The 16,742-nt window shown below is 46.0% G+C and overlaps 1 protein-coding gene across 1 annotated transcript in view; it reads right to left on the reverse strand.

Annotated features, from left to right (window-relative positions):
• pcloa (piccolo presynaptic cytomatrix protein a) overlaps positions 1–16,742 on the reverse strand; it is a 677,428-nt gene that overhangs the window by 196,845 nt on the left and 463,841 nt on the right. The window contains exon 11 of the mRNA XM_070898375.1: positions 12,011–12,136. Within this exon, the coding sequence (XP_070754476.1) occupies positions 12,011–12,136 (126 nt within the window). The remainder of the gene's footprint in view (positions 1–12,010; positions 12,137–16,742) is intronic.

Raw genomic sequence — 16,742 nt, forward strand, 5'->3', positions numbered from 1 at the left:
AGTCCCTTCTCATTACACATCACCCAGTCTAGGATGGCCAGCCCACTAGTTGGTTCCTCGACATATTGGTCTAGAAAACCACCCCTAATACATTCCAGGAAATCCTCCTCCACCGCATTGCTACCAGTTTGGTTAGCCCAATCAATATGTAGATTAAAGTCGCCCATGATAACTGCTGTACCTTTATTGCACACATGCCTTATTTCTTGTTTGATGCTGTCCCCAACCCCACTACTACTGTTTAGTGGTCTGTACACAACTCCCACTAGCATTTTCTGTCCTTTGGAATTCTGTAGCTCCACCCACACAGATTCCACATCATCCAAGCTAATGTCCCTCCTTACTATTGCATTAATTTCCTCTTTAACCAGCAACGCCACCCCACCTCCGTTTCCCTGGGATTGTTTCCCCGAGACCATTTCCCCGGGATTGTTTCCTCGAGACCGTTTCCTCGAGACCGTTTCCCCGAGACCGTTTCCCCGAGACCGTTTCCCCGAGACCGTTTCTCCGAGACCGTTTCTCCGAGACCGTTTCCCCGAGACCGTTTCCCCGAGACCGTTTCCCCGAGACCGTTTCTCCGGGACCGTTTCCCCGGGACCGTTTCCCCGAGACCGTTTCCCCGAGACCGTTTCTCCGAGACCGTTTCTCCGGGACCGTTTCCCCGAGACCGTTTCCCCGAGACCGTTTCTCCGAGACCGTTTCTCCGGGACCGTTTCCCCGGGACCGTTTCCCCGAGACCGTTTCTCCGAGACCGTTTCTCCGAGACCGTTTCCCCGGGACCGTTTCCCCGAGACCGTTTCCCCGGGACCGTTTCCCCGAGACCGTTTCTCCGGGACCGTTTCCCCGGGACCGTTTCCCCGAGACCATTTCCCCGGGATTGTTTCCTTGAGACCGTTTCCTCGAGACCGTTTCCCCGAGACCGTTTCCCCGAGACCGTTTCCCCGAGACCGTTTCCCCGAGACCGTTTCCCCGAGACCGTTTCTCCGAGACCGTTTCCCCAGGGCCGTTTCCCCGGGACCGTTTCCCCGGGACCGTTTCCCCGGGACCGTTTCCCCGAGATCGTTTCTCCGAGACCGTTTCCCCGAGACCGTTTCCCCGGGATCGTTTCCCCGAGACCGTTTCCCCGAGACCATTCCCCAGGACCGTTTCCTGAAGACACGATCACAGCTGCTGCCTCTTCAGACCCGACAAAAACAATTGATGCTGACATCCATTCATCCATCAAAACATAAAACGCTTTCAGAATTGGATCACGGGGAAATTGCCACAAAAAACAATTTATATAAAAGCTGTATTCAAAATCTCACAAACTTTTTACCCAGTTTTACCATCGCTTATAGCTTTCTGGACAAAGAGATCAATCCCTGCACCTGATTGGATGGGCCTGAGACAGGGCCAATATTGGGCCTTGGGTGCAGTACCATTGAGCTGCAGACACCACTTGGCCCCAGGTCTTGGCGATGCAGCCACCCTGCCAGTGGGACAGGACAGCCCCAAGGATGGTGTAAAGATGTGTGGGACGTTGGCTGATGGTATGATTCTCGCAGTATGCCGATGTCAGGCTGTTGCTTGCCTAGTCTGGGCGACAGCTATCCCACAAGTCCCCAGGTGTTAGTGAGGAGGATGTTACACAGTCAGCTGGGCTGGGAGTGTCAGTGTTGTGTCCCGATCCGATGCCTCGGACAGATCGGTTTTATTCTTGCTATTCGTTGTAGCTAATTACTGACCTAGTTAGGAAATTGGCTGAGCGGCAGGAGACAGAGAGTGGGGATAATGGGCAGGTACCCAACTTGTCAGGATGTGACTAGTGGAGTTCCACAGGGATCTCTGTTAACTATTTACTGTATTTATTAACAACTTAGATGAGGAGATAGAGAGCCGCATATCCAAATTTGTTAATGACACAAAGACAGCCGGCATTTTAAACAGCAGAAATGGAAGCTTAACGTTAGAAAGAGATATTAATAGATTAAACGAATGGACAAAACTGTGGCAAATGGATTTCAATGTAGGCAAATGTGAGGTCATCTAGTTTGGACCTAAAAAGGACAGAACACGGTTCTTTCTAAATGGTGAAAGGCTAAAGACTGTGCAGGGCCCAAAGAGACTTGGTCCAGGTACATCGATCATTAAATGTCATGAACAGTACAGAAAATAATCACAAAGGCTAATGGAACACTGGCCTTTATATCTCGAGGACTTGAGTACAAGGGGATAGAGGTTATGCTGCAGCTGTACAAAGCCATGGTTAGACCACACCTGGAGCACTGTGAGCAGTTCTGGGTCCCACACCTTAGGGAGGATATATCGGTCTTGGAGGCAGTGCAGCGTGGGTTTACCAGAATTATGAGGAGAGATTATACACACTAGGGTTGTACTCCCTCGAATTTAGAAGGTTAAGGGGCAATCTGATCGAAGCTTTCAAGATATTTAGGGGAACAGATCGGGTAGATAGAGAGACACTATTCCCACTGGTTGGGGAGTCCAGGACTAGGGGCAGAGTCTAAGAATTAGAGCCAGACCTTTCAGGAATGAAATTAGGAAACACTTCCACACACAAAGGGTGGGAGAAATCTGGAATTGTCTTCTGCAAATGGCAATTGAATCTTGATCAATTGTTAATTTTAAATCTGAGACAGGTAGATTTTTGTTAACCAAAGATATTAAGGGATATGGGGCAAAGGTGGGTGTATGGAGTTATGTCACAAACTAGCTGTGATCTCAATGAATAGCGAACAGGCTCGAGGGCTGAATGGCCTCCTCCTGTTCCTATTTTACTAGCACGTTGATACAACTGAATGGGCCACCTCAGAGAGCAGTAAAGAGTCAACCACATCTTCAGGCTTAGTCTCAGTATCTCTTCTGCCTATGGTCATGACAGACTTTCTCGTCCACCTGCTCCATGGTGGTAATATTCATTGTAGGTGCAATGTACAACAGACTAAAATGAGCTTTGATACCTCATCACAACTCAAAAGCAACTACCCCAAACCTATCCTCGCGCTCAAAGCTTTGTTTTAACATTCCTACAGTGTGTTCAACCATGATTCTGGCTGTTGCATGTGACTCACTATCGTTCCTCAGCTCTTCTTCACAGATATCCCAAGGACGTCAGGAGCCTGAGCTGGAGGAGATACATTTGGTCTCTGAAGGGGCATCTGTCCATTTTTCCAGCCCCCACAAGTTAAAGTATTAGCATAGATTGATACTGTGGTTGCACGCACTCTTGTACACAAACATAGCCATAGACCAGCTGCACATTAATGGAGTGGGACCCCTTTCTGTTTTAGCAGGCTGTGGTATCAGGGGTAGGGGCTGTATGGACTTGTATGGGCTCCAACAATGTCCCATACTCTGTGGTATCAGGGGTAGGGGCCTGTACGTGCCACCGACAATGTCCCATTCTCTGGGGAAACCGGCCAGTACTCGTTTCTGCTTCCATGAGAAACGGGATGAAGAAGACAGCCCAGATGAATATGGCATCTGTCACCTGCTGCATGCATTGGTGTACAGCTGCTGTGAATATATCCCCGACCGTTGCTTCATTGGATCCAGTAGTATAGAAGTTCAAGGATTTGCTCAGCTTGGTAGCCATAGGCTGAGCCATTCCTGCTGTGGGACTTGCCCAGAAGTCTGGCTTGAGAAGGCAGCATACTTCTGCGATTCCTCTCTTGTGAGGTATAGTGACAAAGGCAGACACAAGTGGTTGGGTAAGGGCGCAAATGCCTCTTTAGAGCTCCGTTGTCCTCCTCCAAAGCCACCAAGATGAAAGGTAAAAATACCATCTTCTGACCTGTGACTGCAGCAACTTAAATTACAGCTGGCGAATGCCACACCCATTGGGCCAAAATTCCCCAGCGCCCGATTGGGGGCGGTAACCGACTCAGGGCGGGACTGCCTCATGCCACAAGAGCTTATTCATCAAAGCCACTGTTAGCCCATTTATCAGGTCCTACTGATTCACAAATTGTCTGCCCTCCCCTAACCTCCCCCACCAATAACCAGCTTGGTGATTTCAGAATCCTTAGACTCCTGACATCAAAGTCTTGATCCAGGCACGGATCCAGGCAAGAGCTGAATGCCAGAGGAAGGGTAGGAGTGGCAGGCCTTGACATTAAGGCAGCAGTTGATCAAGTATGGCATCAAAGAATCCTAGCAAATGTAACGTTAATAGGGATCAATGAGAAACTCCTCCAGTGACTGGAATCATACCAGTCATTCAAGATGACTGTGGTTATCGGAGGCCAATCATCGCAGCCCCAGAATATTGCTGCATCATTAATTACCTTCCCTCTGCCATAGCATTAGGAGTAGGGCTGATTGCTGACAAATCCAGTGTTCAGCACCATTCACAACTCCTCCAATAATGAAGCAGTCCATGCCAGCCAATTGCAGAGTCTGGACAACAACCAGACCTGAACTGACCCATGCAGTTAACATTCAAATCACATAAATGCCAGGTAGTGATCATCTCCCACAAGAAAAGGCCGAACCACATCCCTCTGACCTTCAACAGCACCACCATCTCCAAGTCCCCCAACATCAACATCCTGGAAGTCATCACTGTCTAGATGTGTAACTGAACCAGACATTTCAGTATCATGGCTACAAGAGCAGGGCTGAGGCTGGACACTCTGTGATGAGTGACTCACCTCCTGACCTCTCAATGCTTCTCCACCATATACAAGTCAGGAGTGTGATGGAATAGTTAGCCTTTGCCTGGATGGTGCAGCTGCCATCCAGGACAGAGCAAGCCGCCTGAATGTTGCCACCGCTGCTCTGCACCAAACATACTCTGCACCACCGGTGAACAGCGGCAATAAAGTCAAGCTTACTTTGACAACACCTCCCAGCCCGCGACCTCCACCAAGGAGAAGGACAAGAGCGCAGGGTCATAGGAACACGATTATTTTCAATTTCCTCTCCATCACAGATCATTCTGACATGATATTGGCAGTTTCTTCATTGGGTCAAAATCCTGTCATTTCCTGTCCAGTGAAATTGTGGGGGCTCCATTGCCACAGCAATTGCAGCAGGACAAAGAGAAGGCCCACCAATGCAGCCTTGTCAGAGTCACCCAAATCTTGAGAACAGAAATTTAAAAATTGCATTTCAAATGTTTCCTGACAAATATAAAAGTATCTTTGCTAGCTGCCCTGAGTGAACTTTTCTACTGCTGATAGTATTTAGGAGTTCCAATGTCTCCTGTAATCTCAGCCATGCCAAACACTTTTCGTAACACACTGAACGATCAAACAGGTTTATTCACGGAGAGATATTTACATAAGAACATAAGAAATAGGAACAGGAGTAGGCCATACGCCCCCTCGAGCCTGCTCCACCATTTAATGCGATCATGGCTGATCCGATCATGGACTCAGCTCCACTTCCCCGCCCACTCCCCACAGCCCCTTATTCCATTATCGGTTAAGAAACTGTCTATTTCTGTCTTAAATTTATCCAATGACCCAGCTTCCACAGCTCTCTGAGGCAGGAAATTCCACAGATTTACAACCCTCTGAGAAAAGAAATTTCTCCTCATCTCTGTTTTAAATGAGCGGCCCCTTATTCTAAGATCATGCCCTCTAGTTCTAGTGGAAACATCCTATCTGCATCCACCTTGTCAAGCCCCCTCATAATCTTATACGTTTCGATTCTTCTGAATTCCAACAAGTAGAGGCCCAACCTACTCAACCTTTCCTCAGAAGTCAACCCCCTCATCCCTGGAATCAACCCAGTGAACCTTCTCTGAACTTTCTCCAAAGCAAGTATATCCTTTCGTAAATATGGAAACCAAAACTGCACGCAGTATTCCAGGTGTGGCCTGACCAATACATCGAAACATAGAAAATAGGTGCAGGAGTAGGCCATTCCGCCCTTCGAGACTGCACCGCTATTCAATATGGCTGATCATTCCCTCGGTACCCCTTTCCTGCTTTCTCTCCATACCCCTTGATCCCCTGAGCCGTAAGGGCCATATCTAACTCCTCCTTCAATATATCCAATGAACTGACATCAACAACTCTCTGCGGCACGAAATTCCACAGGTTATCAACTCTCTGAGTGAAGAAGTTTCTCCTCATCTCAGTCCTAAATGGCCTACCCCTTATCCTAAGCCTATGTCCCCTGGTTCTGGACTTCCCCAACATCGGGAACAATCTTCCCACATCTAACCTGTCCAGTCCCGTCAGAATCTTATATGTTTCTATGAGATCCCCTCTCATCCTTCTAAACTCCAGTGAATAAAGGCCCAGTTGATCCAGTCTCTCCTCATATGACAGTCCAGCCATCCCTGGAATCAGTCTGGTGAACCTTCGCTGCACTCCCTCAATAGCAAGAATGTCCTTCCTCAGATTAGGAGATCAAACTGAACAATATTCCAGGTGAGGCCTCACCAAGGCCCTGTACAACTGCAGTAAGACCTCCCTGCTCCTATACTCAAATCCCCTAGCTATGAAGGCCAACATACCATTTGACTTCTTCACCGCCTGCTGTACCTGCATGCCAACTTTCAATGATTGATGAACCATGACACCCAGGTCTCGTTGCACCTCCCCTTTTCCTCATCTGCCGCCATCTAGATAATATTCTGCCTTTGTGTTTTTGCCCCCAAAATGGATAACCTCGCATTTATCCACATTATACTGCATCTGCCATGCATTTGACCACTCACCTAACCTGTCCAAATCACCCTGCAGCCTCTTAGCATCCTCCTCACAGCTCACACCGCCACCCAGTTTAGTGTCATCCGCAAACTTGGAGATATTACACTCAATTCCTCCAACTAAATCGTTAATGTATATTGTAAAGAGCTGGGGTCCCAGCACTGAGCCCTGCGGCACTCCACTAGTCACTGCCTGCCATTCTGAAAAGGACCCGTTTGTCCCGACTCTCTGCTTCCTGTCTGCCAACCAGTTCTCTATCCACGTCAGTACATTACCCCCAATACCATGTGCTTTGATTTTGCACACCAACCTCTTGTGCAGGACCTTGTCAAAAGCCTTTTGAAAGTCCAAATACACCACATCCACTGGTTCTCCCATTTCCAATCCCTTTCATAAATCCATGCTGACTTGGACCAATCCTGTCACTGCTTTCCAAATGCGCTGCTATTTCATCCTTAATGATTGATTCCACCATTTTCCCCACTACTGATGTCAGGCTAACTGGTCTATAATTACCCGTTTTCTCACACCCTCCTTTTATAAAAAGTGCTGTTACATTAGCTACCCTCCAGTCCATAGGAACTGATCCAGAGTCGATAGACTGTTCGAAAATGATCACCAATGCATCCACTATTTCTAGGGCCACTTCCTTAAGTACTTTGGGATGCAGACTATCAGGCCCCAGGGATTTATCGGTCTTCAATCCCATCAATTTCCCTAACACAATTTCCCGCCAAATAAGGATATCCTTCAGTTCCTCCTTCTCACTTGACCCACTGTCCACTCGTACATTCGGAAGGTTATTTGTGTCTTCTTTCGTGAAGACAGAACCAAAGTATTTGTTCAACTGCTCTGCCATTTCTTTGTTCCCCATTATAAATTCACCTGAATCTGACTGCAAAGGACCTACGTTTGTCTTCATTAATCTTTTTCTCTTCACATATTTATAGAAGTTTTTGCAGTCAGTTTTTATGTTCCCCGCGAGCTTCCTCTTGTACTCTATTTTCCCCCTCTTAATTAAACCCTTAGTCTTCCTCTGTTGAATTCTAAATTTCTCCCAGTCCTCAGGTTTGTTGCTTTTATTAGCCAATTTATATGTCTCTTCCTTGGATTTAACACTGTCCTTAATTTCCCTTGTTAGCCATGGTTGAACGACCTTCCCCATTTTATTTTTACTCCAAACAGGGATGTGCAATTGTTGAAGTTCATCCATGTGATCTTTAAATGTTTGCCATTGTCTATCCACCGTCCACCCTTTAAGTATCATTTGCCAGTCTATTCTAGCCAATTCACGTCTCATACCATCGAAGTTACCTTTCCTTAAGTTCAGGACCCTAGTGTCTGAATTAACTGTGTCAGTCTCCATCTTAATAAAGAATTCTATCATATTATGGTCACTCTTCCCCAAGGGGCCTCGCACAACAAAATTGCTAATTAGTGCCTTCTCATTACATATCACCCAGTCTAGGATGGTCAGCTCTCTAGTTGGTTCCTCGACATATTGGTCTAGAAAACCATCCCTACTACACTCCAAGAAATCCTCCTCCACCGCTTTGCTACCAGTTTGGTTAGCCCGATCAATATGTAGATTAAAGTCGCCCATGATAACTGCTGTACCTTTATTGCACACATCCCTTATTTCTTGTTTGATGCTATCCGCAACCTCGCTACTACTGTTTGGTGGTCTGTACACAACTCCCACTAACATTTTCTGCCCTTTGGAATTCCGCAGCTCCACCCATACCGATTCCACATCATCCAAGCTAATGTCCTTCCTTACTATTGCATTAATTTCCTCTTTAACCAGCAACGCCACCCCGCCTCCTTTTCCTCTCTGCCTATCCTTCCAAAATGTTGAATACCCCTGGATGTTGAGTTCTCAGCCTTGGTCACCCTGGAGCCATGTCACTATGATGCCAATTACATCATATCCGTTAACTGCTGTCTGCGCAGTTAATTCGTCCACCTTATTCCGAATACTCCTCGCATTGAGGCACAGAGCCTTCAGGCTTGTCTTTTTAACACACTTTGACCCTTTAGAATTTTTCTGTAATGTGGCCCTTTTTGTTTTTGCCTTGGGTTTCTCTGCCCTCCACTTTTACTATTTTCCTTTCTATCTTTTGCTTCTGCCTCCATTTTATTTCCCTCTGTCTCCCTGCATAGGTTCCCATCCCCCTGCCATGTTATAATTTAACTCCTCCTCAACAGCACTAGCAAACACTCCCCCTAGGACATTGGTTCCAGTCCTGCCCAAGTGCAGACCGTCCGGTTTGTACTGGTCCCACCTCCCCCATAACCGGTTCCAATGTCCCAGGAATTTGAATCCCTCCCTCTTGCACCACTCCTCAAGCCACGTATTCATCTGAGCTATCCTGCGATTCCTACTCTGACTAGCACGTGGCACTGGTAGCAATCCTGAGATTACTACCTTTGTGGTCCTACTTTTCAATTTAGCTCCTAGCTTCCTAAATTCATCTCGGTGGACCTCATCCCATTTTTTACCTATATCGTTGGTACCTATATGCACCACGACAACTGGCTGTTCACCCTCCCTTTTCAGAATGTCCTGCACCCGCTCCGAGACATCCTTGACCCTTGCAACAGGGAGGCAACATACCATTCTGGAGTCTCGGTTGCGGCTGCAAAAATGCCTATCTATTCACCTTACAATCGAATCCCCTGTCACTATCGCTCTCTCACTCTTTTTCCTGCCCTCCTGTGCAGCAGAGCCAGCCACAGTGCCATGAACCTGGCTGCTGCTGCTCCCCCCTGATGAGTCATCCCCCTCAACAGTACCCAAAGCGGTGTATCTGTTTTGGTGGGGGATGACCGCAAGGGACCCCTGCACTACCTTCCTTGCACTGCTCTTCCTGCTGGTCACCCATTTACTATCTGGCTGTGTACCCTTTACCTGCGGTGAGATCAACTCGCTAAATGTGCTATTCACGTCATTCTCAGCATCGTGGATGCTCCAGAGTGAATCCACCCACAGCTCCAGTGCCGCAATGCGGTCCGTCAGGAGCTAGAGGCGGATACACTTCCCACACACGTAGTCGTCAGGGACACCGGAAGCGTCCCTGACTTCCCACATAGTACAGGAGGAGCATAACACGTATCCGAGCTGTCTTGCCATGTCTTAACCCTTAGATAGACTTAATTTGGCAACAACAATGCTAAAGGTTACTTACTGATAGAGAAAAGAAAAACTACTTACCAATCACCAGCCAATCTCTTACCCCCTTGGCTGTGACGTCACCTTGCGATTTCCTTCTACTTTTTTACCTTCTCTCCCTGCTGCAGCTGCACAAGCACGCCTCTCACCGAACTCACCACGCTGGGCCTTTTTATAGGCCTCCCCACCTTATACAGCTGTAGCAAGACTTTCCTGCTTTTATACTCCATCCCCTTTGCAATAAAGGCCAAGATATCATTGGCCTTCCTGATCACTTGCTGTACCTGCATACTATCCTTTTGTGTTTCATGCACAAGTACCCCCAGGTCCCGCTGTACTGCAGCACTTTGCAATCTTTCTCCATTTAAATAATAATTTGCTCTTTGATTTTTTTCTGCCAAAGTGCAAGACCTCACACTTTCCAACATATACTCCATCTGACAAATTTTTGCCCACTCATTTAGCCTGTCTATGTCCTTTTGCAGATTTTTTGTGTCCTCCTCACACATTGCTTTTCCTCCCATCTTTGTATCGTCAGCAAACTTGGCTACAGAGCAGCAATGCAAACGGGATGTTTTAATACTACAAACTGATGACATCACAAACCATAAAACAGGCAAACCAGTCTGATGAAATCATTTTTAAATTTCATTGAAGAACTTGGGTTAAAACAAATGCGATAGTTGACAAGCTGACTCTTCATTAAGCCAACAGCATAGTATTTGCAGGATTTCCATGGGCACATACCTGGAGAGTTGTGTTCCATACCCTCCCAACTCATGACCAGACCAAATGCAACCTGTTCATATTGAAATGTCAGGATCGTCACCAAACACTTCGCAGTCAGTCTGTGAGAGGTCAGTTATTTGCACAACACTGGCAATCTATACAACTGTTAAGCACAAAATATATAAAACACAAAAGTGTGAGGGTGACGGCCTGTCTGTGATTAGGCTGCTTGACTTCCCATTGACTCTTGTTTTAATGAAGTCAACTGACAAATTTTGGATCTGGACAACAGCAATCTCTGTGACTGGGTTACTGTGATTATTTCTAGTGACACATTCACTTCTGACATGTTTTGCAACCAAAATGGTCACCTGGTAGGGATGTTGTCCTTCAAAGGGTTACTGTAGAACATGTTGGCTTTTAAATTAAGGTGTCATTTCAATTTTGAGTCTTAAAACTAATTTAAACTAGGAGATACAGTGGAGAAAAAATAAAAAAAACAATAAGTAGAACACTCCAATGTGTCACAGCTGACTCACGCTGAGGTATACGAGATTGCAAACTAGCATCCCTCAGTAGTTTGGCCAAGTGATCATTCTTCCTGTATGAGCTATTTACCCAACACAGCTGAGCCACATCTTGCCCCAAGATCTAAACGTCTACCTTCCTGTAGCGATCCCTGGACCGCAATCAACAACAAGAACCCTGCTTGATTTTTTTTGTCTCTGTTTCAGGAGCATTGAGGCCTCCAAAATAAGATTGGCTAACTCAGTAAAAACCCTCGGAACCACTGGTCTGCATACACACATTTTGACAATTTTCCACATTAAAGATTGAGTGAGCTCCTAATTATCTGATCACAACTGCAGTTTTATCAATAAGATACTTGTCTCAGAATTTTACTTTGCAGAAACAGAAGCTAATTGTTATAACAATTCCCAAGTATTAACTTCAGATGACTCAGATACAATCGCCTCCAGGAGGGGATTTGTAAAATAGAACAGTTTTTTCCAAATGATAACTCTTTGATTTTGTTGCAATGTTTTGCCTGTAGTTATTCTAAATATTCCTTTTTATTACTTTCCATTGCGATAAAGTGCCTTGCATTTAGTATGAATAAAATAACAGCACCAAATCCATGGCATAGCAACAGAAGAGAGGATGTGGGTAAAGTGGCCATAGAGTTATATATAGGCTTTAAATTGTCTCTGTGATGATAAAGGCAGCTTACATCGGATACACAGCCCAGAATCAGACCGCTGGGCCCCAGCTCTCGATGCTGGTGCATCAACACATGATACAGAGTATGCTAAACCAGAATCCACAAATATTACATCAGATGAAAAAGGGATTTGAGTTTGACTCAATGTGTAATTGTAAGGATCCGGTCATATCTTGAATTTGTTATTAAAGGTTTCTCAGTGTAATTGGGAAGTTAATTTACCTTCTGTCAGCTTGCCTGTTTGCTCTGCAGTTCCCCCGGGGAAGAGTTTGGCCACGTACGCACCAATTTCTCCATTTCGTCCTGGAATCTCTTTCCCACCAATAATCCTGATTCCTAATCCATTTCCTGGTATAACAATAAACAATTAGCATTAGCAATGATAAATATTTTTGGAGCACATATTTCAATGTAACATTTCTTTGAATTTTATGTTAAGCTAATCTGTTAAAGAGTAATGTGGGGTTTCGAGCATAATGTGCTGTGCCACGCATTGGGAGGATAAACCCTCACCCCTACAATCCTTTTCTTGGCAAGTTCTTCATGTCAGTAAGGATGTTGGGGGCAACTCTGAGCAAAGACCAGTCAGAGAGGGATGTAAACATTTCGAGGTTAAATCACCAAGTACCATTTGCACACAGTAGTTTTGCACGAAGTGGCTGGATCAGGATCAGTGGAAGAATAGATCACTGACGCAGTCTCCCAGTTGGAGAATGGTGACCGACAGAGGCAGTTGGACATTTTACTAAATTCGAATAGTCCGAAACATTTCTATGTCAGAAACCTAACACAAAGTATACCGGCACTGTTTGAATGAAGTGTTCATCAGAAGTCAAGGCACTGTGTTGGGGAACCAGGTGCCGAAGGGGTCCGCGAGGAGGGAGAGATAGGTGGCAGTAGTTTGGACAAGTGATTAGAGTTTGTGTAGAGCTTGGGAGGTTGATTAAGGACAGCATCAAGTCTGGAGGTAATAAAAGTGTGACTTAGGGTTTCCGCTGCTGTGGGAGTGAGGTCAGAATGGAAGTATTGTCGAGTTGGTAAAAATAAGTGATTTTGGTGATGGATAGGAAAATTAGGGTTTGGACTGGCCCTATCCTTGAGCCCCTCCTGTTCCTCATGTACATGCTACTCCTGAATGACATTTTCTGAACACAATGCGTCAGCTTCCACAGGTACATCGATGACACCCAGCTCCACCTCTCCACCAGCTCTCTCAATCCCTCCTCCAGCTCTGTGTTATCCAACATTAGTCTTGAATGAACCACAAATTCCTTCAGCAAGACATTGGGAAGCTGTTGTCTTCAGTCCCCATCACAACCTCCTACCCTGCATTTAGGGTTAGGGTTAGGCCTAACCCTAACCCTTACCACTAACTCCATCCCTTACCCAGCCACCAACGCCATCCTTTGCCCAGCCACTGCCTCAGATTGAAACAGACAACTAACAACCTCAGCATCCTATTTGACCTTGAGCTGACCCCATATGATCTCCAACACAAAGACTGCTCACTTACACCTCCATAACATCACCTGCCTTTCCCCCCAGACCAGCCCATTAGCCGCTGAAACCCTGAACTATGGTTTGTCACCTCCTAACTGACTATTTCAATGGTCTCCATTCTCCGTTACCTTCAGCTCATCCACACTGTGCTGACGATAAGCTATCCCACACTCAATCCTGCTCACCAATCACCCTGCCCTTGCTCACTTACATTCAGTCTCGGTTCCTCAACACTTCAAATTTAAAATTGTCATGCGCATGCGTAAACCCTTCACAGCTTTTCCCCCTTCCGGTATTTGTAACTCCATCCAGCCTTACAACCTCAAACTCTAACTGTTTCTGCATCCTCCCTCCCATCACCCATCATTGAGAGCAATGCTTTCATCCACCCAGGTCCTTATGCTCCAGAATTCTCTCCATATGTCCCTCAGCATCTCCATCTCTTCTCCTTCAAGATATTCTTTAAAACCTCCCTCTGTATGCATGTTTTGGCCACCCTTCCCAATTTCTCCTTCTTTGGCTCAGCATTCATTTTTATATTACGCCTTGGTACATTTTTCTACATTAAAGGCGCTACATAAATGCAAGTCAATGCTTTTGTTATGTTGTCAGCTTATATAAGGACACTGACTCCATACTTATTGATAATGTTGCTGAGGGGAAACCAGGAAAAGAGCCAAAGATGGAACCGTGGGATACCACGGATGTTATCATGTGGTTGTGGGAGGGTAAGCTGTTGTAAGAGAGGAAGTAGGAATGGAATCATGCAAGTGTGACGAACCCACACAACATGCAAGTGTGATGAACCCACACAACTTTGCTCAATGTGTCACCATAGCTGCACCAACATCGAGACTATCCAATATTAAAATAACCCGCTGAAAGCGTACTACTTTTGTAAAACACACTCTTCTTGTCTGTTAATCTATCAAAATACTAGATCTGTATCATAACATTGGAGAAAAGTTCTTGTATATGAAGTGGAGTTGCACAAATCAAACTTGGTGGCTATGATGAAAGTGATAGCGAGAAAAAGAGCTGATGATAAAATCAAACAGAAAACCTCCAAAAACACTTTAAAATCAAAGCAGGCTACATTAAATATTGAAAGCAATTATTTCTGGGAGAATATTCAAGATTTCGACCCTGTCAGGATTTCATCACCTGACCACAGGGATTATGGAGTGTCATTATTTCAAAGTAATCCACTGCAAATGAATGTCCTGCACTTCGCAGTGTGAATGTTAACGATGTAATTGGAAAGCACCTCCCACTAATACTCACCACCTGGGAGAAGCACATTACCTCATAAAACGTTTTGTCTTGATGACCACACAAACTAGTCAACAATTATACCGCGTCGTTTCACTTAACATAAGCTTCAATTATTCCACCAGATATGTATGGAAATTCTTCAGCCATCACATATTGTAAACCAGGTGCTTGATACTTGCACAGGATTCCATGGACTGCAATTATTTGAAGGGGCTGCTCCTGAAATTCTGGCTGCACTTCAGTCCCACTCTCCTGATCTCCTTGGAGATGGAGCACGCGGTGTCCACCGGTACGCTCGCGGCCTTCCGCGAGAGGTGGGCACCGGAGGGACTGGAGTGCATCATCACGCCCGGCAACCAAATTTTAATTTGATTTTACGTTTTAAAGTTTATTTTGTTTTAATTGCCGGTGCTTTTAGTGTCCCCCTCTCCTTTTATAGGGGGCACTGGAAAAAGGAAAAAATTTGATTTTAGTGCCCAAAAAAAAAAAGGGCCCTTGTAAATGTCTGGTGTGTCATCCAGGTCGGGTGGCATGGATACATGTTTTATGTTTTGCAGGTAGACTCTAAAAGAGTTTCCATGGACTGCACAACAACACGTTGGATTGAGTTACAGTTCCTTCATTATTTGTGAAACAGAATGATGGCAGGTGGGAGTTATTACAAGGAAATAATATAACCGTGAGGCTCGGAAGCTTCTGATGCTCTTGATCAGATTATTTTCTTTTGTAAGCACTCCCGCCCACGTTGTATACTCCCGCCCACTTCTGCACACGTTGTATACTCCCGCCCACTTCTGCACACGTTGTATACTCCCGCCCACTTCTGCACACGTTGTATACTCCCGCCCACTTCTGCACACGTTGTATACTCCCGCCCACTTCTGTACACATTATATACTCCCGCCCACTTCTGCACACGTTGTATACTCCCGCCCACTGCTGCTTCATCACCGTCACTTCCCAGGGCTCAACACATCAAATCAGATCCAAGCTCTCCATTTCCCAGCTCTAGCTTTTTATAGCATAGCTTCAGATTTGTTGAGTCGCTCCCCCTGCAGTAAAATCACGCACAATACTCTCACTTTGTAAGCCACAATGTATGAAAGGAATTTGCAACTTTGAAACTAAACAGTTCAGCTCCTGATTGCAAATACATTTTTATTTATTTATAGAAGTGTTTTTATGACCTTCCAACTAAGATAATTCTGTGGTAAAATCACCTCCAGATAGATACATCTGTGCCCCAAACAGAACTGGAATCCCGAAACACTAAAGCCCCCACCATCCATTGGTCTGGAGAATGAACGTGCCCAAAAACAGGCGGGCCAGGGAGTGATCGTGCGTCTGATTGGATAAGCCCAAGGCAAACGGAATATTGGGCCTCGGGCCTCAATATCACCAAGCTGGCAAGTTACCGGCTACATTCGGGGTAACACAATATTGCAGCTGGGGCCTGAAGCAGGTACTTGGGCCCTTATGTTAATATGTAATGGTTTCAATGTCTGTTTCAGGTCAGGGCCCACGGGACCTATTCCTTTGCCTACAGCAATATGGTGGGTAGCATGCCTTTCCTCCCTACCTTGAACTTTCTGGTTTATATGGCGTAGCATAACCAGATAATTTATTCACTTACAGCAATTGATTCGATATTTAGAACATCATGCTGGCTGACACAGTGCAAACTGTTTTCTGTAGTTTCTCTGCCATGCTAAAGGGAACTCGGCAACATTGAGTATGGGTTGGCAGCTGCTGGAAGGCGCTATCTGAAGGTAGTGTATAAAAAGGCACAGTCGAGGCGTTCCTACTCACCTTCACCTATCAGTTGCTGCTGAAGCCCCCACCTGCTGAGGGAAAGGTAAGGTAAGCATGGGGTGTCTCCAAGCTGGCCCACCTGCTGATGGAAGATCTCAGCAGATTGATATTCCGATTCCAAGTTCGGCTGATCGGAGCGGAGGGTTGTGCCTGGCGACTGAGCAGCTGGAAGTGTGTGGGGGAGGGTAGAGTGTATGGGCGGGGCGGGGCGAGTGTGGCGGGGTGGGGGGGATAGAGTGTGTGGCGGGGTGGGGAGATAGAGTGTGTGTGGGAGGGGAAAAGAGTGTGTGGGGGGGGAAAAGAGTGTGTGTGGGAGGGGAAAAGAGTGTGTGGGGGGGGAAAAGAGTGTGTGGGAGGGGAAAAGAGT

This window comes from Pristiophorus japonicus, chromosome 13 (genome assembly GCF_044704955.1).
Source record: "Pristiophorus japonicus isolate sPriJap1 chromosome 13, sPriJap1.hap1, whole genome shotgun sequence".
Taxonomy (NCBI): domain Eukaryota; kingdom Metazoa; phylum Chordata; class Chondrichthyes; family Pristiophoridae; genus Pristiophorus; species Pristiophorus japonicus.